Consider the following 20,239-nt stretch of genomic DNA (forward strand, 5'->3'; position numbering starts at 1 on the left):
AGTATATGCCCATAGGTGGAAAGACATTACCCAGAGTTCCTGAAGTTCCTGTGACCTTTTTTTTTTAGGCAGTTGGGGTTAAGTGACTTGCCCAGGGTCACACAGCTAGTAAGTGTCAAATGTCTGAGGCTGGATTTGAACTCAGGTTCTCCTGACTTCAGGGCCAGTGCCTTATCCACTGTGCCACCTAGCTGCCCCTAATTCCTGTGACTTTTGACCTCAAAGGGACTTTTGCAGGTAAGTGGCAACCATATGGAGGAGCAAAATGGAGGCAATGTGTGGAAGACAGAAAGGCAGAATAGAGAACCTTCTGGTACTCCCTTCAGGACCACTGAGCTGAGTAATGGCTGGTAGATATCTCTTATTTGGCGAATGAGAGCAGAAGACAGCAGAGAATAGTAGAGATAGAAGCTGGAGCATAGGAAATATCTAAATAAAGACTAGAATAAGGAACTGAGAGCAGACTGGGCTTTTAGTTGGGTTGGTGAGATGAACAAACTCAGTCTGCTACATTTTTCTTCTACTTCCATCTCTGGAGCAGGAGAGCTGATCTTTTTATGTGTTCACTATTTATTACTTGTTTCTCCTCCAAACCAGTATATGTGTGTTTAGGCAGAGAAAAAGCTATTTATCCCCTCTCAGTTGCAACTAAAGTAGTAGTCATTTGGTAGATTTTTTTGGGGGGGAGGCTAGGCAATGGGGTTAAGTGACTTGCCCAGGGTCACACAGTTAGTGTTATGTGTCTGAGGTTGGATTTAAATGCAGGTCCTCCTGAATCCAGGACCGGTGCTCTATCCACTGCGCCACCTAGCTGCCCCAGTAGTAGTCATTTGGAAGCTTTGTTCACTTGTTTACTTCATTTTAATGCTATGTAATACTGTTATCAAAAAAACCCCTCAGATGGTTATTAATTTACAAAGAATGTGACTATGCGTAAGTGGAGTGGGATTGAGAGCAGCATAGCTAAACCCAAAAGGAATTGTAGGATTTTCCTAATGCAGGCTGGATGGGGACAGAGTCAATTAAAGAATGTTTGCTTTTAATGATAATTTTCCAGAGTGCTTATTTTTATGTTCAGATTGTAGCCAAGACCTTTCTCTTTTGAACCCAAAAAGACTTATGACCAAAGAAGGCTGAAAATTGTTGATTCCCACAGTTGTGGGGGGCTGGTACAGTTTTGGCCTGGGGCTCCTTCTGTTCTGAAGCAGCCTAGGCTAAGCTTTGCTTGGTGTTGAGGACATCTGGTATACACACAAACTCCTTGGGACCCTGTTCTTAGGTTTCCCCTTCCCCCATAGGACTTACATTAGGAACTTGGCTATGAAAAGAAGAGATATAGGATGGGTTGTTTAAGGGAATTATGGGGCTAACTAAAGGGTTTTTTGTTTTGTTTACAAGACAAAGAAGACCAAAGCATGTTTGTAGGCATCAGAGAGCAAGCTAGTAGATACGAACGTATTGAAGATTAAAAAAGGAAATGAATGATATATAGGACAAGCTTCTGGAGGAAAAAGGGAGGGATGGTACCAAGGTCACAAATATCAGGGTTGGTCTTCTCAAGAAGGACCACCTCTCCTTGAAGGAGGAAACAAAGGACAAGACTACAGAGTTTGTTATAGAGAAGTTTTGGCCTGAAGAGTAGGAGCACAGAAAGGGGTAGTGAGAGTAAGTTAGGGTAGGCCAAGTACTGTTGTAAGCACCTTACAAATATTATCTCATCTGATCCTCACAACAACCTTGGGAAGTAGGTGGCTACTATTATTATCTTCATTTTACAGTTGAGGAAACTGAGTCACACAATATTTAAGTGATTTGCCCAGGGTGACACAGCTAGGAAGTGTCTGAAGCTGGATTTGAACTCAGGTTTTCCTGACCCCAGATCCAGCACTCTTATGCACTGTGCCATGTAGTTGCCTAGAGGATCTAGTGAGGACAAAGTGGGCCAGTTCACATTGTTTCATTTGCCTCTCAAAGCAGTAATTTTATTCACCTTTCCTGTTTCCCCAGCTATCTCTTCCCCTTGGCCTGAAGGTTCTTCTTTTTAACAATTTTATGGGAAGTGATAATTCCATCTCTGACTCTCACCTTCGCCTTCGGCCTCCACGACTTGGCCTCTTCTCTCCTCTTCGCCTTCTGGCAGGCACTAGAGGGACTGTTGGGGCTGGGACAGGGGGGGTAGGTCCAGGGGCAGGGCGGATCCCACTCCCCTGAGGAGGCTTGTACACCAAGTGAAAGATGAAGGCATTACAGTACCTAAGGGAAGAAGTGAGAGTGGGACCAGGGATGTGAATGAGAGGGTGCAAGGCTGAAGGTAGTGAGGTCTCTGAGTGGAATTCTATAGATAGGAGATTACAAATCTGGGTATGTGGAGTGAGGTGTTAAAGGGGGTGGAGGAAATGGGCACCATGAAGGGTCATGAGGGAAGAAGAAATGTGAGAAGTCTAGGAGCCTAGAAACGGAAGGTTCAGGATGATGATAGGGGAGTGTTAGGGAATAAAGTAGTAGTGGAGAAGGAAAGGACAGGGGACTCCCGCATAGAGAAAGAATGGGTTCAAGCACCAGAAGAGCCCCTCACCAAGGCATACAATTGTCTGCGGCCCGGAGGCGGAAGGGTGATCGAAAGGGGTTGGGCTGTGGGGGGCTGGTCCCCCCTCCTGTGGCCCCAGCCATGGTCTGTTCATCCATGACACAGCTGTACTCACTGCTCTCCGTGAAAAATGCAGGGACTCTAAGAGACTGGAGGAGAATATTCAGGGTTAGAGGCCCCCTTTTAAGCCTTCCCATATGGGAAATAACTCCACCCCCAGAGATACTTGCCATAGGGAATAAAGCAGAGCATAAGAACACAGATGCACTTCACTCTTTGTCCATACTGGAGAATTAGAGAGGATTAGAGAATCCAATATTTAAGACAAAGGGGAAGATGATAGATGAGCCTAGATACCAAAGTCCTAGAGATACCTAAAGCTATCCAAAGAATGAGAAGGTGGGCAAGGGGGGGGGTCAGTAATAGAAAGAAGGGAGAAGGGGGATAGTATTCCCCATAGTCCTCCTTCTTCCTTTGCCCTTTCTTTTCCACTCTCCATACCTGTAATCGAGGCAGAGAACTCAACCAGGTGTCCTTGAGACCAAAGCCAGAGTTAAATCCTGAGGAAGAGGCAGAAAGGAGAGAGTGAAGAGAATACTCTAGCTCCTTTCTCCCCTACACACACACACACACACACACACACACACACACACACACACACACACACACTCTCTCTCTCTCTCTCTCTCTCTCTCTCTCTCAAACACATACACACACATATTCTCTCTCACAAACACACATACACACATACATTCTTGCTCTCACTCTCTCACACACACATATTCTCTCACACACACATATACACACACATATTCTCTCATGCACATACACATGCACACACATTCTCTCACACACACATTCTCTCTCACACACATGCACACACATATTCTCTCTCTCACACACACATACATTCTCTCTCTCTCTCACACTCTCTCACACACATATTCTCTCAGACACACACACACACACACACACATATTCTCTCATGCACATACCCACGCACACACATTCTCTCACACACACACATATTCTCTCAGACACACACACACACATACACACATACATTCTCTCTCTCACCCTCTGTCTCTGTCACACACACACATGCACACACATTCTCTCTCACACATACACACATTCTCTCTCTCTCTCTCTCTCTCTCTCTCTCTCTCTCTCTCTCTCTCTCTCTCTCTCTCACACATACACACACACACACACACACACATTTGGGCATCTCACCAATCACCAGATCAGGCTTGGGTCCCTGAAGTAGATGGTAGGGCCGGGCAGAAACCTTGATCTGAAGATCTCTACGACTTCCCTTCTCTTTAGCTCCTGAGCCTGGATGAGCAGATACTCCAGAGCCTGGACGGACAGACACTCCTGATCCATCCTGGTGGGAGGAGATCAGAGAGAGCTTGGGGCAAAAGCTTTTGGATATTGATTAAGAGAGGAAGAAATGAAAGTGAGAGAAAAGATTAGTTATAGGAAAGAAGTGCATAGGCTCTTCTGTGGCTGTGGTGGGGCAGAGGCTGTATCTGGGCTGCATCAGATCTGCTCAGATCAGGGTAAACCCTCTATCCCCCAGGACCCTCATACCCTCTGAAGGGTAAAATGTTGCTGGTCATTCTCAGGAGGCAAAGCACCGCCTACAAACTGCAGTTCCAGGGCCACATGAGGGAGTAGAACAGAGAGCTCCTAGGTAGAAGAATAGGGAATGTCACACTGACTGTCCACCCCCCTCCCCCAACCACCACAACACCCTTGTCCTCTCCCATCTCCATCTAGTCCAGTTCCTGCTGAATGTCCTAGGTATCTGCCTCCTCAACTTCCCTACTTGACCCTAGGGGATAAGGGTCAACTATTGCCACCCCGCTTTCCAAGACCCAGGTGTCTGTCTTTTTTCAGCTCACTCTCATCAAAGACCACAATAATTCAGCCTCCCAAAACCCCCCTCTTCAGGGACTCAGCCATCTGCCTTCCCTCGGTACCTTCCATGTCAGAAATTTACCTAGTCTCATCCACCCCATCTACCTTCCTCTTGAGTCTCACCCAAAACACCATGATGAGATCAAACTCCTTCCCAGCCTCTACCACGTGGATTTTCAGGGACTGTTTGTTCTGGATATTCAGCTCTGGGACTAGGTATATATGTGGAAGGGCAGAGGGGGAGAACAGTATATTAAATTGATAATGCCCCAACCCTTCCCATTCTGTCCTCTATGTCCAGCCCTCTGGTTTTCTACCTCTTCTTACCTCAGTCTGACCCCAAGCCTCTCCACTGTTTCCCCCATGTCTAGTCCCTCCCAACTCGACCCATGTTCTCTGTTCCTTTCTTACAAGATTGGGGCACCAGGTGGGTAATAACATAGTAGACGGTCAGTGGGTAGGTCAGGAGAACAGCCAAGGGAGAGTCCAGACCCAAGCCACGCCATGCATAGTAATCTTGCCAGGAACCTGGTGGTGGTGGGAAAATGAAGAGGGGTGAATGGATGGGTAGATGAAGTCATACTGTGAGATGTAGACCTCCAACCTTGTTCCCTTCTACATACTCCTTCCCACCAGAGCACTTGTTCCTAGGGACTCAGGGCCAGACCTCTAGCCTCTGGTTCCTGTCTTCCCCACCTTCCTCTCCTCCTTTCAGAGATGAAGGGGTCTAATTCTCCTCACCAAAAGGGCCTCGAGGTGGGTCAGGAGGCAGTGGAGGCATCAGGGGGGGTCCATCTCCTTGAAGCAGCTGATAAGGATCGCCTGAGAGAAGAGGTAGGTAGGGGTGGGGGAGGGATGCCCCCATTAGCCTAGCCCTCCTTATCAATAACCTTGGAGGCAGGGGAACCCTGGGCTGGTGTTTCTAGGTCTGGGTGGAGGGAGAGGTACTGCAATGAATTATTGCCACAGAGGAGCTGATCTGAAATTACTCTTGGAGGCATTTGAATAGGAACTGGGAGGTGGGGATAGGGGATGGAGTGACTAAGGGGGAGAAACTTTTTTGTGTGGGTTAGTGGGCTAGGAGAACTGCTGGCTTGCAGAGATACTTGGGGACAGAATGGTCCCTGAGATGGTCCTTGTTTGTGTATATGTATGTGTTTCAAGTGGATTTGGAGGGAGCTAGAAAATTTTCTCTGAAACGCCTCTCCCCTCCCCACCACCTCAGCTCCCTTTGTGGTAGTCTACCCCACACCCATTAAAATGTCAGCTTCTTGAGAGCAGGGACTTGTCTTTCTTTTTGCTCTTATTTGTATTCCCAGCATTAGTACAGTGCCTGGCACTGTAAGAACTTAATAAATGCTTGTTGCTTGCTGCCCAAGACATCCTCTGGCCCTCTCTCCATCCCCTCCCTATAATGCCTCCCACATTTCTGTAGTTGTATATCCTATGGCCCTAGGAACAGGATAAATACAAGCAAAGCTGGAAGGAGGTGATAGGAAAGAATGGGTCACAGCACCACCCCCTCCCCAAGCCTCCAGGATGTCCTACGAACCACTGAGGAGGAGGCTGAGGGGAGGCCCATTGCCTGGGAGGTATCCTGGAGCAACAGGACCTGGGAGGAGCATGCTGAGTTGAGTCCAGTACCCTCGTGTGAGGCCTCGGGAGGCCAGGAATGCCTCCTTGTTAAACATCTCGCTTGTTACCTCTGGAGGAGGAGGGAAGGGGTGAGGGCCCAGATATCTGGGCCCCAAGGAGTTTTGCCACACTAACCCAGATCCTAGTGTTTTGTACCCCAAGTGCCCACCCAAGACACCCTTCTTCTGGCCCCCAAGCCTCAGAGTGTCCCATTCCTCTCCCCACCAACCCTGCATCACGTTATCTTAGGAGCCCAGCATCTTTTCCCTTTCTAGTTCCTTGGCTCTTTGTACACTCTGTAAAGGCCTAGTTCTTGGTCCCCTAGGTTCCCCCAAGGGCTCAGGTATTCCTGGTACCAGCAGTATAGGTGAAGGGCAAAGCTGCCAGCTCCCCAGCCCGCTCCATGAAAACTGCAAGTCTTGGGCACCAGAATCGATGGCTCACATCATCTGGCCTGCGTCGCCAGTCAGCCCAGACACAGGTCTCCCCACAGTATAGGACTGCACCACACTGGGGGCTGGAGGAGATGAAACCAAGAGTAGAACAAGTATGGGGAAGGACAGGACACACAACCTAACAGACCTGTCCCTCTCCACCTTCAGTGTCTAACTCCTACTCATGACAGCTGCTCACCAGGGCATCAGCTTCACTTCAAAACTGTGTCTGTGGCACACATGGCAGGCACGGGCACGGAGTGAGGCAAAAGTGAAGCCAGGACGGGGGCCCCATGTCCTCATTGGGGCCTTGGCTAGCTTCACCCCAAGCCTTGGGACCAAGCTTTCCAGTTCCCTGGGTAGATAAGGAGATGAATTTCAGCATAAGGACCCAGCCCTCCACCCCATCGGGAACTGGGGCATGGAGCATCCAGGTCCCAAGCTCCCTTCCCAGTCCCTATATTCTTTAGGGACACAGGTATACACACCCTCCATACCATTCTGAAACCAATGCATTTAGGACCCCATGCTTCCCCTTTCTCCTTCCTGTGCCATTTTCTACATCACTTGGGACCCACATCTCTGTACCGATGTAGCTGGGGATCTCCTACTGTGAGCTGCCGGGGTCTTCTAGGGTCTCCAGCTCCCATGGGGCAGACCATACTGTGGCAGAGGAGAGTGTAAGCTCTTTGGGCCAGGCCCTCAGCCCCAGTGGCCCTGACTCCACTCCCTTGGGGTCCACCCATGAGAAGGTCAATGCCCAGGATAGTGCCATGTTCATCAGTCACCAGAAGAAGGCAGGCCAGGTGTAGGGGGGCAGCATCTGGAAAAAGAGAGGGAAGTCAGATGAAAGGGAAAGAGGATTGGGGTTCAAGGAAAGGTAGAGTTGATGTACAAAGGAAGACTATGTGGATCGGGGTTAGGAGTTCAGGGAAGAGGGGGAGCCTGAGGAGAGGCAGAAGCAGAGCTATAATTAAGAATTCCCATATATAGGGTAAATTCAGTAGAGCTGGGAGAAGGATTGTTCATGCTCCTCCCCTACCCCACACATCTTGCACATTAAAATCTCTTTTAATTCAACTGAAAATATGAAGAAATAAATATTTCTCCAGGGTGATCCTTTTCAGATTTACCACAGGGAAGAAAGCTTTATCACTACTTAAACTTCTCAGGAAATAATGACCTCCACTAAAAACCTTTCTGCCCTTTCTCTTAAGCCTAATCTTTTTCTTTTAGGAAAATGTGAAAAGGGTAGAGAAAGAAAGGTAAAGGTCCCAGAAAATGGGTTAAGGACGGTAACCTTTTTAGGAGAAATATCTCAGATCTAGTACAGATCATTGCTTTCTCCCCATCCCCTGAAGGGATTAGAGCAATGACCCACTTTAGGATGCTACCCTTAGTCCCCATTATCCCAAAAGGGATAAGGGAATCAATCCAAAGGAAGAGATATTTTTGTTTGCTTCAGGTAACCTGGGACAAGCAGAGGGAAGAGCTCTTGAGGAAAGTGTTTGTCTCAATTCTCCAGGAATTTTCCTGAAAGATTAAGTGACTATTTTTCTATTGTTCATATAAAATGTTAATCCTATTTTAAATTTAACTACATTTTACCACATTGTGAAATGTTCCTCATTCAGTATTCTTATAAACGTTACTTCAAAATGTCTTGTGTTGGAGAAATATGTCCAAGGGTATAAGGGGACTATGTCAATGTGAATATTTCTCTCTTCAAGCAGAAAAGATAGAGCGAGCATAGGAACAGAGCCACTCTTGGTGGAGAGTGAGTAGTTGGGTCAAAACTGGGAGTAAGGTTGTATTTAGGCCTCTCACCACCTCTCTTTCCCCTTCTCTTTTCTGGCCCCATTTCCTCTTCTCCATCTTCTCTGGTGTCCCCTCCGCTGCTGTCCTCTCCTGCCTCTTCCTCAGCATCTTCTGGTTCCCCAGGTGTCTCAGTATCCTGGATAGGCTCCTGGCTGGTGGTGGCCTGCTCTCCTTCCTCCTCCAGTTCACCTTCTTCTCCACCTGTACCCTCTTCCTCCCCATCTTCTTCTTCATCTCCATCCTCAAGGCTAACAAAGCTGACATAGGGGCTGAGGTCTCTGAGACAGAGAGGGGGCTCATCTCCCAAAAGACGGGCAGCTCCCAGACCTGGTCCAGGTCCCTGCTTAGCACCTTGCCCCAAGCTGATCCCCACACTACGGTTGGGCAAGATGTGAAGGACCCAGAGGGCAGGATCTGGGGGCAACCGTCTTACCTGGGCCTCCATCAACCTTGATCGACCCTCAGGCCCATTCCCCCCACCAACCCCAGTTCCACGCTCTGAGGCAAACTTGCGGAACCAGCCAAATAGAAGGGCAGCAAAGTCAAGGAACTCATCCCGATAACCAGATACAAACTCCATGATTTCTAGAAGAGCAAAGGAGTCAAGTCACAGAGAGAGGAAAGGAACACAGGAATGTGAGTAACTGGAGTTAGGGTAGGAAAGGATGGAGTGAAGATGGGGAAGTAGGGACTATGATTTAGGGCTGGGTTCACTAAACCAAACTAAAATAGGCTAAAACTAAAGAGTGGATAGGGAAGAAGACCATGGATAAGGGTCTTGGGGATAGTGGCTGAAGAGTTAAATGCAGAAGGAGGAGTTGGGGAAGGAGGGCTATGGTTTAGCATTAGACTAAGAGTCACTATTTAGGGTTAGGAATGGAGGCTGTAAATAAGGACATATTAGCTGCTGAGAATAGGGAATAGGGGCTGGAGATAGAGGTTAACAGGGATGGAGTCTAACCCACAAACTGAATCAGGGGTGGAGATTATTTCATTTGGGGCTGAGTTTTTTTGTTTGTGGGAGGAAGACCGGGAAATCATCAGGAAAGAAAGGTGAATTTCATAACGGCCTATAATCAGAAAGTAGAAGGAAAAGGGCCAGGTTGCCCATTGTCTAGGTCAGATTTGGGTTCTGTATATACTTGCGGGGCTATCTTTCCATTTCTATTTCTCCTCTACCCTGTCCCCCTTACCTGCAGCGGCCGTCTCTGTTCGAAGGTAAATACTCTGGCGGCGTGGGGGAGGGCTGTGACATCACGCCCCCTCCCCCCGACCTGGCACCCTCGCGCAGAACGCCCCACCCCCCATCCAGTCTAGACTCCCCCTACAGCTGAGTCCGCAGTCTTCTGAGGCCGACACTTAAGTACCTTTGTTTCTTTCTTTTATTTTAAAAAATGTCTTATGAACGCACTATTATCTACACTATACTTAACAGTAATCCCCCTTTCTCCCCTGCACTATCCCTTATAACAATTACAAAAAACCAATTAAACAAAGGCATTTACCTCAACCTTGACTGAGAGTTTAACCTTATGCATTTACAGCCCTCCAATTCTCTACCAAGATGAAAGTAGAATGTTCCATCATCCGTTATCTGTAACTTGTATTGACCTTTGATCGATAATATTGACATGTGATCTAAGTGTTGTATTCACTTACATTATCAATCACTGTGTATATTGTTTGTTCTCTAGGGTCTGTTTTCTTTCATCTTCGGGTTCATACATAAAGCTCCCCAAATTTCTGAGTTTTTCCATATTTTTCATTACTTAAGGCACAATATTTTTTATATCCACATACCACCTTTAAAAATATTCCTCTAATCAATGGACACCTACTTTGTTTGCAAGTTTTTGCTACCACATGCTCTTATGAATATTGATACATATGGGATTTTTCTGTTTTTGACTAGCAGTGAAATCGCTGGGTCAGAGGGTAATGCACAGTTCAGTGACTTCTCTCATGTGATTCTGAGTTGTTTTCCAGAATGACTAAGCTAATTCTCAGATCGAGCAACTAACTTACCATATGGTATTGTGAGCTACTCTTCTCCCAACCCCTTTCACACTATTTCCATCTTTTACCGTCTTTGCCTAGCTGAGGAGTGTAAGGAGACACTTCAACGTTCCTTCTTAGTTGTTTCTCCTCTCAGGGAAGCAGCTAAATCCTGAATTTGTATTTCTTCTCCTCAGTCTTGTGAACGCCAGTTTACTGGCGCCTACCATTGAAAAAGAGGAGGTGAAAGTACTTTGAGTCAACAAGATCTGTCTGTAAAGAATCCCAGACTCCTTGTGGCACCTCCTCGATGCCCCCACTCCCTGCCCTAGCCATCTTTCCAGGCACTCCAGTCATGAACTTGGGGAAAACAGTGGGAATTTCCTGGGCTCAGCAAAAACCTGGCTCGTCGGAGTCGCTTTCCATTGCTTTGCCTGTCCCTGCTTGTTTCTGTTGAGTTTCCCTTGTTTCTTAAAATCTGCGTCTGCGTTGTGTTCTCTTTGCCCTCCCACGCCATCCTCTTCCCAGCTGGGGAGGCAGACGCCGTCACTTTTTTTTTCACCTTCTACCGAAACCAAAAATGACCCAACACCCCAGATTAATGAAGAAGTCAGAGCTTTCTTCCTCTGAGCTCTTCGTCTGGGGAGAGCCAGTTATTTAATCTTTCCGGAGGCGGGGACCAGAAGTTATTCAGACCAGCCCCTCACTGCTACCGGAGTAGTTCAGGAAGCCAGAATATATGGCTGGTAGCTCTGAGTTAGCCAACACAGAGTACCGGAGCATGAAAGAATTCTGGAGGATTCTGCTGTTCTTCCTGACGCGGAGTCAGATAGGTTGGAGGGGATGGCGAATGGGTCGGGTCCATTTCGGGGACATGGAGTGGACGGATTGAGAAACGAAGTCGAGGCGGGGGTGGAGGGGAACGGCGGGACTGCCGCGTTCTGGGGAGAGTGAAGTGTCCTTGTGGTTTGGGGTAGACTTATTTATATCCCCGAGGACTCAAAGGGTTAGGTGGCAAAGAGGTCTTCAGACATTTTGAGGTTCCAGGGCTGAGAGGCTACCTGCCGGGCTCCTATAGGGAGCACGAATTTGCATACCTCTGAGGGAGGTCAGACGCCCGAATTCTGGCCGGTGCGGAGAAAGAAGTTGTGTGTGCTAGGGTTGGGGGAAAGTTGTAAGTGAGGGAGGGAGGGGGGAGAGAGAGACACAGACAGAGAGAGAGAGAGAGACGGAGACAGAGTATGTGTGTGTGTTTTGGGAAAGTGGGGGCGGGGAGAGGGGGAGATGCTCATCTTGGGTCTTCTTCCAGGTTAGCGGTGTTGATTGGCCAGACAGGAAGTACTGGTTAAGACACCTGAGTCCTAGCTAAGACGCTTGAATCCTGGGGATGGATAGACTGGGTCTAGTTGTGGTTGAGGCACACCTGGGTCGTTATTATTCCCTCTCTCCCTTAGTCATTGGAAACCAGGGTAGCATTGTAGGAAGTTGCCCTTGTGATTTGAAGCTGCTTGATCCCCCGAATCCTACACAGTGGCAATTACTACTTACCAATCTACAGGGATATGAAAGCTGCCACAACTACATAAGGTAATACTCACCCCATCCCTCTTTCCCCTCCCCACCCCCAACTGCTTACTTGTTCCCAAAACACCTTTCTTGACTCTGTATCTCCAGGAATCCATAATTCCCAGGGCCCAGGATCTCTTAAATTTTGAGCCCCACCCCCAAGGTAAACTCTACCTTGCCCAGTAGCTGGGGAATTCCAAAGCCATTTCATTGCTTAGGAATGAGGAAGGGAATTTGGAACCGAAAGTGGAAAAATGAATGTAAAAACGAAAACAATTATAAAGACCATTTTTTTTTCAGCTTTGAGAAAACTGAGCCATATTATATATACAGTTCAGCTTTTAAGATGTCAGAAAATAATCAAGCTGATCATTTCTCAGTGTGTTTTGTGACCATGCTGATATTTCTTTCCTGTACTAATCAAAGTCCTTTTACCTCTACTGAAACTAGCAGCATGGCAAAACCGTTAAGTTTACCCAGTAACTTCAAGAAATAAAAATGTCTTCTTAAAAAAACAGAAAAGGAATGAGGAAGGGCCAACTGAGATAGATTTCTAGCAGTGTAAAGAAGGGGGAAAGTGAAACTTCAGAATTGGGAACTGAAGCAGTACACCTTCCCCAATTCCTAACCAGGTTCCGCCTGCCCAGAAAAACTCTGTGTTCAAGCTCCAAAAACTCCTGGGTCCAGAAGCTAAGGACTTGCTTTGACAACCACGGTGAGAGTCCATGTAGCTCTACACGACTTCTTCCCTGTCTTTCCCATTATTAACACTCTCTTCAGCTTTCTCTTTATTCTGTATTCTATTTTCAAAAAAAATTCTATCATCCTTTGACCTCAGTTCCTTCTCTTCTTCCCATCAGTTAATTCTGTTCCCTTACCTTCCCCTCTCCTTTATCTTCCAGCTCAACTGTGTCTTCCTTTCTGCCTCCTCCCAAGCTATGATCTTTCTCTCCTCTTCTCAATTAAATTTAATAAACATTTACTGGGCCATTCAACAAACATTTATTGAACCCTACCATGTGCCAGGCACTATGCTAGGCACTGAGGCTGCAAAGACAAAAAACGAAATAGTCTTTGACCTTACATTCTAGTGGTGGAAATAACTCAGAATAAATACAAAGAAATTTCAGGGGAGAAGGCACTAACAACTAGGCTAAATAGGAAAGGGGGCCACTGAGCTGGGCTTTGAAGGAAGCTAGGCTGAGATATGGGCAGCCAGATGGTACAGTGAATAGAGTGCCAGGCCTGGAGTCAGGAACACTCCTCTTCCTGAGGTCAAATCCAGCCTCAAGATACTCACTAGCTGTGTGACCCTGGGTAAGTCACTTCATCCCATTTGGCTCAGTTTCCTCATCTGGAGCTGGAGATGACTGGCAAACCACTCCAGTACTTCTGCCAAGAAGACTCCAAATGAGATCACAAAGAGTTGGACACAACTGAAAAAAAACTACTGACTGAAGGCTGAGATAAAGTTTTGGAGTTTAGGAAAGAGGTGAAGGCTGGCTTCACAGATTTAGGAATCATCTGAATAGAGATAATAAATGAACCTATGGTAGCTGATGAGATTAAAGTAAGGGGGACATAGAAGAAGAAGAGGGCGTAGGACAGAGCCTCAGGGGTACATCTAGGCAAAGGAGAAGGGACAAAGATAATGATCCAGCAAAGGAAAATGAGGAACAATCACCTGGTCACAGGAGAGCCAGGAAAGCATAAAAACCCAGGGAGGGGAGAGTACCTATCAGCGATCACAACATTGCCAAACACTGAATAGGTCAGGAAGGATAAGGACTGAAAAAAGGCCCGTGGATTTAGCAGTTAAGAGATTGTGGGCAACATGGAAAGACTTACATGATCTGATGAAGAGTGAAGTAAAGTAAAAAAGCAATATACATAATGATTAAAACAATGCAAATGAAAAGAACCACCAAAAAATCAAAACTGAGTGTTACAAAATTACAGAGAACAAGTATGGCCCCAAAGAAAAGACATGACACATTCTTATTCCTCTGCAGATGTGGAAGATCCACAGATGTAAAATATTGTATGTGTGTGTGTGTGTATGAAAATATAAAATAGATATATACACACATATATACACACACACACACACACACACACACATATATGTGTGTATACATATATTTTAGCCTTGTTTGGTTTGCTGATTTTTTTTTCTCTTCCCTTTTCTTTAAAAAAAATGTTATTTCTTATGTGGAATGGCTCTCTGGGAGGGAGGGGGGAATACTGGGAGAAATTCTGAGAATGTAAAAAACAAAAGATAGCAATTACATTTATTAAAAAAAAAACTGGAGGAAAAAAAAGAATGCCAGCTCCTTTAGGGCAGGTATAGTTTGTACTTTTTTTTGTATCTCTGAGCTTAGCACAGCTTTTTACATAATAAACTTTTAATAAATGCTTGTTGACTGATTGGGGAACAAAAATAGATTGTTGGCAATATTGGATTAAGGAGTTATATTCTTTACATCTCTTTTAAGTCTTCTGTTTAACTCTCTTACCCACTCCATTATCTATACTAGGTCCTTCACTTTGATTTCTGATTTCCCCAGTTCCCCAGATTTCTCTCATCTTGTCTTCCCAGAATGTAGATTTGCCAGGACATACCAATCTGGAAAGCAGAGAACCCAGGATGACTACCCCACTACCAAGATCCATAGCCCTAAACCCACAGGACTGGATCGATCACCCCCATTCACCACCACTGATCCATTCTCTCAGACCAACCAGTCAACAACAGCCCGGCCGACAGGAATGAGGAATAGATATCTCAATGACACCACCAGTGCCCTTTCAGGGAACAGCAGCATGGAAAACCTGAAGTGGGAAGCTGAGAATGGACAAATGGACCAGCGGGGCACCTCTGCCACCATACCTGTTCTGTGCCTACTTGGGATTGTCTTTGTCCTTACTGGAGCTCTTGCTTATGTCTTGTGTCGGAGGCGATTAGCTGTAGAATCTCCAAATCAGCACCCCAAAGGTAAACATGGGATCCAGGTGTTCTGGTCCCATAAATCTCAGTTGCATCAAGGACCAACGAAATCTGCCCTTCTAGACTCAGTTCCCTTTCTAGCCCCTGGTCCTTCTTCTCAGAGGCTGCCTAATATACTATAAAAAACACTGAATTTCGAGTTGGAAGAACTGGGTTCAAATCCTGGCTCTGCCACTATGTGACTTTGCGCCTCCATTTCCTCATCTGTAAAATGAGGGCCTTGGACTAGATGATCTCCAAAGTCCTTTCTAGCTTATATGATGCTATGAAATAATTTCCCCTTTCTGGACTTCATTCTCATCTGTACAACAAGGGATTTAAAGACCTTTCCAAATCAAAATCTTATAATTTAAGTGGCAGAACCAGGAGCTGAAGCCAGAGTACAGTGCTCTGTCCGTTATACCACAGTCTCCTATTAATCACTTTACAGAAGAGAAAACAGGGTTCCTAAGACTCAACTGAGATCATCCTTACCGGTTAAGGAGCACCTAAGCTAGTTAGTGACACAGTTAGGTCTTCTATGACCAAGGTCCTCTGACTTTGAATTGGTGGCTTCATCTTGAGGAGCACTACAATCACCACATGCTGAGTGCCTACTATATGCAGAGCACCATTTGGGCCTCTGAGAATTCAAAGAAGCCAAGACAGTCTTTGATTTTGAGAGTTTTATTACCTGATTGAGCAAACAGGAGATATCCCTAAAAAAGATAGTTAACAGTGCAAGGATTAGCCAAGTGCCAAATGGCAGAGGTAGTCAACATAGCACAGAGGGGGCCAGTTGAAAGGCTCCACACATGACTTGAGAAGGGCTTCTGAGATGGCATAAGACTTAGATAAACAGAGAGTAGGCCCAGAAACATTCTAGGATGGATGAATTATTTGAACAAAGACAGAAGACATGTTCTAAGAGCCATTAATAGGTCAGTTTTGCTAGAGCAGAGGAAAGGAATGGTGGGAAATAAAGTTGGAGAAAGAGGCAAGGCCCAGATTGTATATAGTTTTGTTGCCTAGTTCCATAGCCTTCAGGAATACCCCTCACTACACACTGCCCACAACTCCCATTCCCTTCAGGGGTCCAGCCTCCTTTTTATCTCATCTTTTTAGATTTTGAGCTGATAATCCCTTGTGAGACAGATCCACCTGACTCGATATAAGCCATGCTTCAGCTATCTGGAAACAGCTAGGCTTTTCTCCCAAGGCAACTATTCTACAATAATATTTGCTTCTCCCATTGAATCGAAAGATCTGGTATTAGTTTAATTAAATGTGATTGTTTTCTAATTTCTGAGTCTTTTCTGCAATTGATGTCTCCCAGAAATCCTCTTCTGCTTGACAATTCTGTCTTTCCCCAAGTACATCCCATCAATATCTCCACCTAACCCAAGTCAACTAATTTCTCTTCTTGCTCCCCATCTCAGTCCCAAGGTACTGCCCTGCTCCTTTCCATCCCTTACATGACTTTGAACTCCACTCTCCCACTATTCCCCCAGATCTTCTCTCTTTATGGCCTCCCTAATTAATTAGATGCCCTTATCTCCTCCTACCTTATGATGCATGGAAAATATAGGCTCGTTTATTAAAACAGTCAGATCTTCTCTCCCATTTTGTGTGTTTGAGCTGGACCAAAGTGGCAAGAAGAACCCAAAGTATCATGGGAAAATGGAAATGTAGGGTGGAAGAAAGAAATTGTATATTAGGATCTCCAAGCCCTGGTTAAAGAGGTAATTTGTGGAGAGTTCTTGGGTGAAGCAACCTCTATCTTTTTTATTTCCCATGGATTTTCTGAATGGTGAAGTCTGGTGGGATACCACTTCCTTCTCCTCACTCTTCTTACTTTGTCCAAGACAACAGAGGTATGGAAGAGGGGCAAGGAAGGGCCTCTACCCTGCTTTAGGTCTCCAGCACCTGCTCACAGGTTCGTGCCAGCTCACTCAATTTCAGTCGAGCATAATCTATTCTTTTCAGTGCCATCTGGCAGTCCTTTCTTGATGAGTAGCTGGAACCCTCATGAGGCTGGCCAGTAGCTACCTAAAAATGAACACAGATGTCAGCTGGTCCTCATCTTTACCCTATTCCACACCCCACTACCTAACTCCCCTGAGGGATCCAGACATCTATCCAAACCCCACCAATATACTTCTTCAGGACCCAGGTGTCCAGCTGCTTTCACTAATTTATTAAGGAGCAGCTAGGTGGTGCAGTGGATAGAGCACCCACCTTGGATTCCGGAGGACCTGAGTTCAAATCTAGCATCAGACACATAACACTAGCTGTGTGACTCTGGGCAAGTCACTTAACCCCACTGCCTAACCAAAAACAAACAAACAAAAATCATTAAGCATATGCTTAAAGCCCTATTCAAGACACTGGGAGTGGTATAAAAATAAACAAATCATTACCTTCATGAACCTTACAGTTTAATAAATCTTTCCTTCCAGTTGCTTTCCAGCTTTAGAGTTATCGATTTTGAGATGGAAAGGAGGTCGTAGATTTAGAGCTAGAAGGGGCATTAAAGGCTACTAAGTCCAGTCCCCTAATTTTACAACAAAGTACAGCCCAATTACATGACCACACAAATAGGTTACTCTGAGGCAGTATTTGAAAACAGATCTTCCTGGCTTCCAATTTCAGTCGTGCTACATCATTCTGCACTTCCCCCTGTCAAAACTGTCACTACAAACCATAACGTTCAGGTATTTAGGGCTTTAGAGCAGACAAAGTTTTAGGGCTGAAGTCACGGAATTTGAATGTGCACGTGTTTCTGGGATGTAGTAGCCTGCCGTACCATGCAGTTTCTTGGCATCTATTCGGCTTTGGATAACCTGAGGGGAATGCCCAGTACAGGGCACTCTTTCTCCTATTGTTTTTCCCCCATCGAGGTAACTGATGAGGATGAAGACCTGGGTTGTTGAAGTTTTAAACACCGCCTACTCTTGCCCGGTCCAGCCACCCAAATCCACGCCTCAGATTTTAACTCCCCACCCCCTCGCCAGGCACTGACCCCTCCTGGGCACCGACCTGAGTCAAGTATCGGATCTGGGCTGACAGTTCGGCCTCCACGTGCTGCACGGAGGAGGTGAAGGCTGCCGCCTGCCGGTCCAGCAGCCGTTCGTTTGCCTTCTCCTTGGACAGCTCCAGGATCACATTTCCTACCCCGCAGAGAGTCGAAATTTCGCTTGGGGGGGCGGAGCTCCCAACATGACCCCCCCCCAAGCTAGGAGCTCCGCCCCCAACCTCTCGCCCAGGCCAGGCGTCTCCGCCCCACCCCGCGCGCGAATAAGGGAAAGACAAGAGGCAAATTGGTTCGGCGCATGTGCGGCAAACCAGGCCTCCTCGCTCCCAAACTCGACTCTCACCGGCGCTCTGCAGGATAGTCCCTATCTCCCGTTCGATATCCTCCAAGGCCCGCAGCCGCTCGTTCGCCAGGCTATGAGTCGCCATGACTGTAACGGGAATCCTTGCCGCGACTGTTTCCTAGCGGACCACCGATCTGAGAAACCCGCAAGCCTTTCTCACATCGGCCCGTCAGAAGCCGAACTACCGGCAGGAGACGCACTCCAACTCCCAGGAAGCTCCGCGCAGCCGGAGGCCTTCCAGTTGGCTCCCGGTAGCCGACCGCTCCCAGGAAACACCGCGCAGCCTGACACTCCCCTCCACCTGGCAGCCGGCCGGCCCAAGCCTACTTCTTGGTAGACTACAGCTCCCAAGAACCCCCGCGCAGGTTGACACTTCTCTGCCTCTGGTGGACTACAGCTCCCAAGTTGCTTGGGGCTGCACAAGACTGGAAATACAGTACAGTACTAGGGTAAGGTGGGGGAGTAATCCTCTAGGGTTAATCAAACCTGTCTTCCCTAGGAACCGTTCCATAAATTAAGCTACACTCCGGGCTTCTGGCCGGTTTTCTTTGGTATAGTAAATTGCTTGCCGGGTGTCTGTTTGCTTAGGACTGGAGTAGAGGTGAGGGTGGTTTAGAGGGATCTTTGGCTTCCAGCATCCCCGGGAAGCAACGAAGTGGAATTAGATCTTGGGCAGCTGGATGCAGTGAATAGACCACTGGACCTGGAGTTCGGAAGACCAGAGTTCAGATGTGGCCTTAGACAATTACTAGCTGTGTGACTATGGGCCAGGCACTTAAATGCAGTGACTCAGTTTTCTCATCTGTCAAATGGGAATATTAGCACCTATCTCCCAGGATTGTTGTAAGGATCAGATAATTCTACAGCGCTTAGCACATAGCAAGCAATGTATAAATATTTGTTGTTCAGTCGTGTCAGACTCTTCGTAAGCCCCATTTGGGGTTTTCCTGGCAAAGATGCTTAAGTGATTTGCCATTTCCTTCTCCAGCTCATTTTATGGAGGAGGAAACTGAGGCAAACAGGGTTTGTCTAGGGGCACACAGCTGGTAAATGTCCAAGGTCAGATTTAATTCAAGAGTCTTCCTGACTCCAGGCCCAATACCCTATCCATTGGGCAACTTAGGGACACATATAAATGCTTGCTATTATTAATTATTAATGCTCAGCCATTCACTATCTCCATGACATTAAGCAAGAAAGCTTCCCTCTCCAACACCTCTTCATCTCAGAAATGAGAGGAGTTGGACCTTTCAAACTAACATCTTATGATCTACGTCTCCCCAAGGCAGGTGGGGGATAGTCTTGGATAGCCTGGTTTCTCCCCTCAGGAGTTTCATAGTGGATGAACTCAGGGCTCTAGGACTAACACCAGGATAGACTTTGGAAACAAAGTGAAAAGGTGAGTTTGGCAAAAATTCAGCTGGGGTATTTAAGACCTCTTGAAAACAAGCTGTAGGTTCTCGGGATGTGTGGCTTTTTTTGGTTAAGGTAGCTTGCCTACACAGTACTACATTTCCCCTTTTCAAAACACTCATCATTACTGAGTATCACAGGTCTGGTACTGGACATATATTGTGCCCACCTGGGAGCCAGTGGTAGACATTAATTCTCTTCCCAGCCCCAAAACTAGAAAAAGTAAAATGAGAGCTTTGTCAGTTTGTCACCAGCATACAAAGAGAAGAATAGGGATACTCTAGCATGCTGGCCAGAAAACCCATAAGAACTTCAGAAGTGGAAAGGACAAAGAAATTCTAGTTATAGAAAGCTGTATCCTTCAGAGGGAAGTGATGAAATTGAATTTCTTAACTTGGTGAGCTGAATGCTCAATTCTAAGGGATGAACACACACTATGTTGGACTGCCCTCAGATTCAGAAGAATTTGAGCCTGCTGCTTGTTTGCCTGTGTGACCCTTGG

The 20,239-nt window shown here is 46.6% G+C and overlaps 4 protein-coding genes across 5 annotated transcripts in view; 1 reads left to right on the forward strand and 3 right to left on the reverse strand.

Moving 5' to 3' along the window:
* Nucleotides 1-2,167, reverse strand: part of TM4SF5 (transmembrane 4 L six family member 5) — a 24,902-nt gene extending 22,735 nt beyond the window's left edge. Inside the window, exon 1 of the mRNA XM_020966457.2 lies at nucleotides 2,086-2,167. The gene's annotated coding sequence lies outside the window, so the exon portion shown is untranslated. The remainder of the gene's footprint in view (nucleotides 1-2,085) is intronic.
* ZMYND15 (zinc finger MYND-type containing 15) overlaps nucleotides 1-10,863 on the reverse strand; it is a 17,216-nt gene extending 6,353 nt beyond the window's left edge. Inside the window, exons 1-14 of one of the 2 annotated variants that reach the window (XM_020966449.2) lie at nucleotides 9,594-10,863; nucleotides 8,410-8,985; nucleotides 7,171-7,405; nucleotides 6,782-6,937; nucleotides 6,505-6,665; nucleotides 6,066-6,218; nucleotides 5,255-5,335; nucleotides 4,925-5,041; nucleotides 4,637-4,725; nucleotides 4,184-4,282; nucleotides 3,824-3,977; nucleotides 3,089-3,147; nucleotides 2,576-2,736; nucleotides 2,086-2,253 (exon numbers count right to left, since the gene is read on the reverse strand). In XM_020966449.2, the coding sequence (XP_020822108.1) occupies nucleotides 2,086-2,253; nucleotides 2,576-2,736; nucleotides 3,089-3,147; nucleotides 3,824-3,977; nucleotides 4,184-4,282; nucleotides 4,637-4,725; nucleotides 4,925-5,041; nucleotides 5,255-5,335; nucleotides 6,066-6,218; nucleotides 6,505-6,665; nucleotides 6,782-6,937; nucleotides 7,171-7,405; nucleotides 8,410-8,980 (2,204 nt within the window). In that variant the 5' untranslated portion in view covers nucleotides 8,981-8,985; nucleotides 9,594-10,863. Of the gene's footprint in view, nucleotides 1-1,952; nucleotides 2,254-2,575; nucleotides 2,737-3,088; nucleotides 3,148-3,823; nucleotides 3,978-4,183; nucleotides 4,283-4,636; nucleotides 4,726-4,924; nucleotides 5,042-5,254; nucleotides 5,336-6,065; nucleotides 6,219-6,504; nucleotides 6,666-6,781; nucleotides 6,938-7,170; nucleotides 7,406-8,409; nucleotides 8,986-9,593 lie in introns of those variants that run through there. The other variant, XM_020966451.2, reaches the window with a different exon arrangement.
* Nucleotides 10,864-11,038: 175 nt separating this feature from the next.
* Nucleotides 11,039-16,249, forward strand: CXCL16 (C-X-C motif chemokine ligand 16). Its single transcript, XM_020966456.2, has 4 exons — nucleotides 11,039-11,228; nucleotides 11,850-11,982; nucleotides 12,594-12,676; nucleotides 14,561-16,249. The coding sequence occupies exons 1-4, from the start codon at nucleotides 11,135-11,137 to the stop codon at nucleotides 15,088-15,090; spliced, it is 840 nt and encodes a 279-aa protein (XP_020822115.1). The 5' UTR covers nucleotides 11,039-11,134; the 3' UTR covers nucleotides 15,091-16,249.
* On the reverse strand, nucleotides 15,619-18,903 carry MED11 (mediator complex subunit 11). The gene is made up of 3 exons (XM_020966458.2): nucleotides 18,325-18,903; nucleotides 17,987-18,117; nucleotides 15,619-16,996 (listed from the first exon to the last, which is right to left on the reverse strand). Exons 1-3 carry the CDS (start codon nucleotides 18,407-18,409, stop codon nucleotides 16,859-16,861), a joined length of 354 nt encoding a protein of 117 aa, XP_020822117.1. The 5' UTR covers nucleotides 18,410-18,903; the 3' UTR covers nucleotides 15,619-16,858.
* Nucleotides 18,904-20,239: the final 1,336 nt, after the last annotated feature.

The sequence above is a fragment of the Phascolarctos cinereus genome, unplaced genomic scaffold (assembly GCF_003287225.1).
Source record: "Phascolarctos cinereus isolate Bilbo 61053 unplaced genomic scaffold, phaCin_HiC Scaffold_5;HRSCAF=322, whole genome shotgun sequence".
In the NCBI taxonomy this organism is placed as follows: domain Eukaryota; kingdom Metazoa; phylum Chordata; class Mammalia; order Diprotodontia; family Phascolarctidae; genus Phascolarctos; species Phascolarctos cinereus.

What these genes read in the sequence shown, in the direction of transcription:
- CXCL16 (XM_020966456.2), top strand. Translation starts at nt 11,135, where the DNA reads ATGGCTGGTAGCTCTGAGTTAGCCAACACAGAGTACCGGAGCATGAAA. An exon ending in CCTGACGCGGAGTCAGATAG is followed by an intron (nt 11,229 to 11,849) that starts GTTGGAGGGGAT and finishes TCTCTCCCTTAG; the next exon opens with TCATTGGAAACCAGGGTAGC. An exon ending in AGCTGCCACAACTACATAAG is followed by an intron (nt 11,983 to 12,593) that starts GTAATACTCACC and finishes ATTCCTAACCAG; the next exon opens with GTTCCGCCTGCCCAGAAAAA.
- MED11 (XM_020966458.2), bottom strand. Translation starts at nt 18,409, where the DNA reads ATGGCGACTCATAGCCTGGCGAACGAGCGGCTGCGGGCCTTGGAGGAT. An exon ending in GACTATCCTGCAGAGCGCCG is followed by an intron (nt 18,118 to 18,324) that starts GTGAGAGTCGAG and finishes TCTGCGGGGTAG; the next exon opens with GAAATGTGATCCTGGAGCTG. An exon ending in AGATCCGATACTTGACTCAG is followed by an intron (nt 16,997 to 17,986) that starts GTCGGTGCCCAG and finishes GTTCATTTTTAG; the next exon opens with GTAGCTACTGGCCAGCCTCA.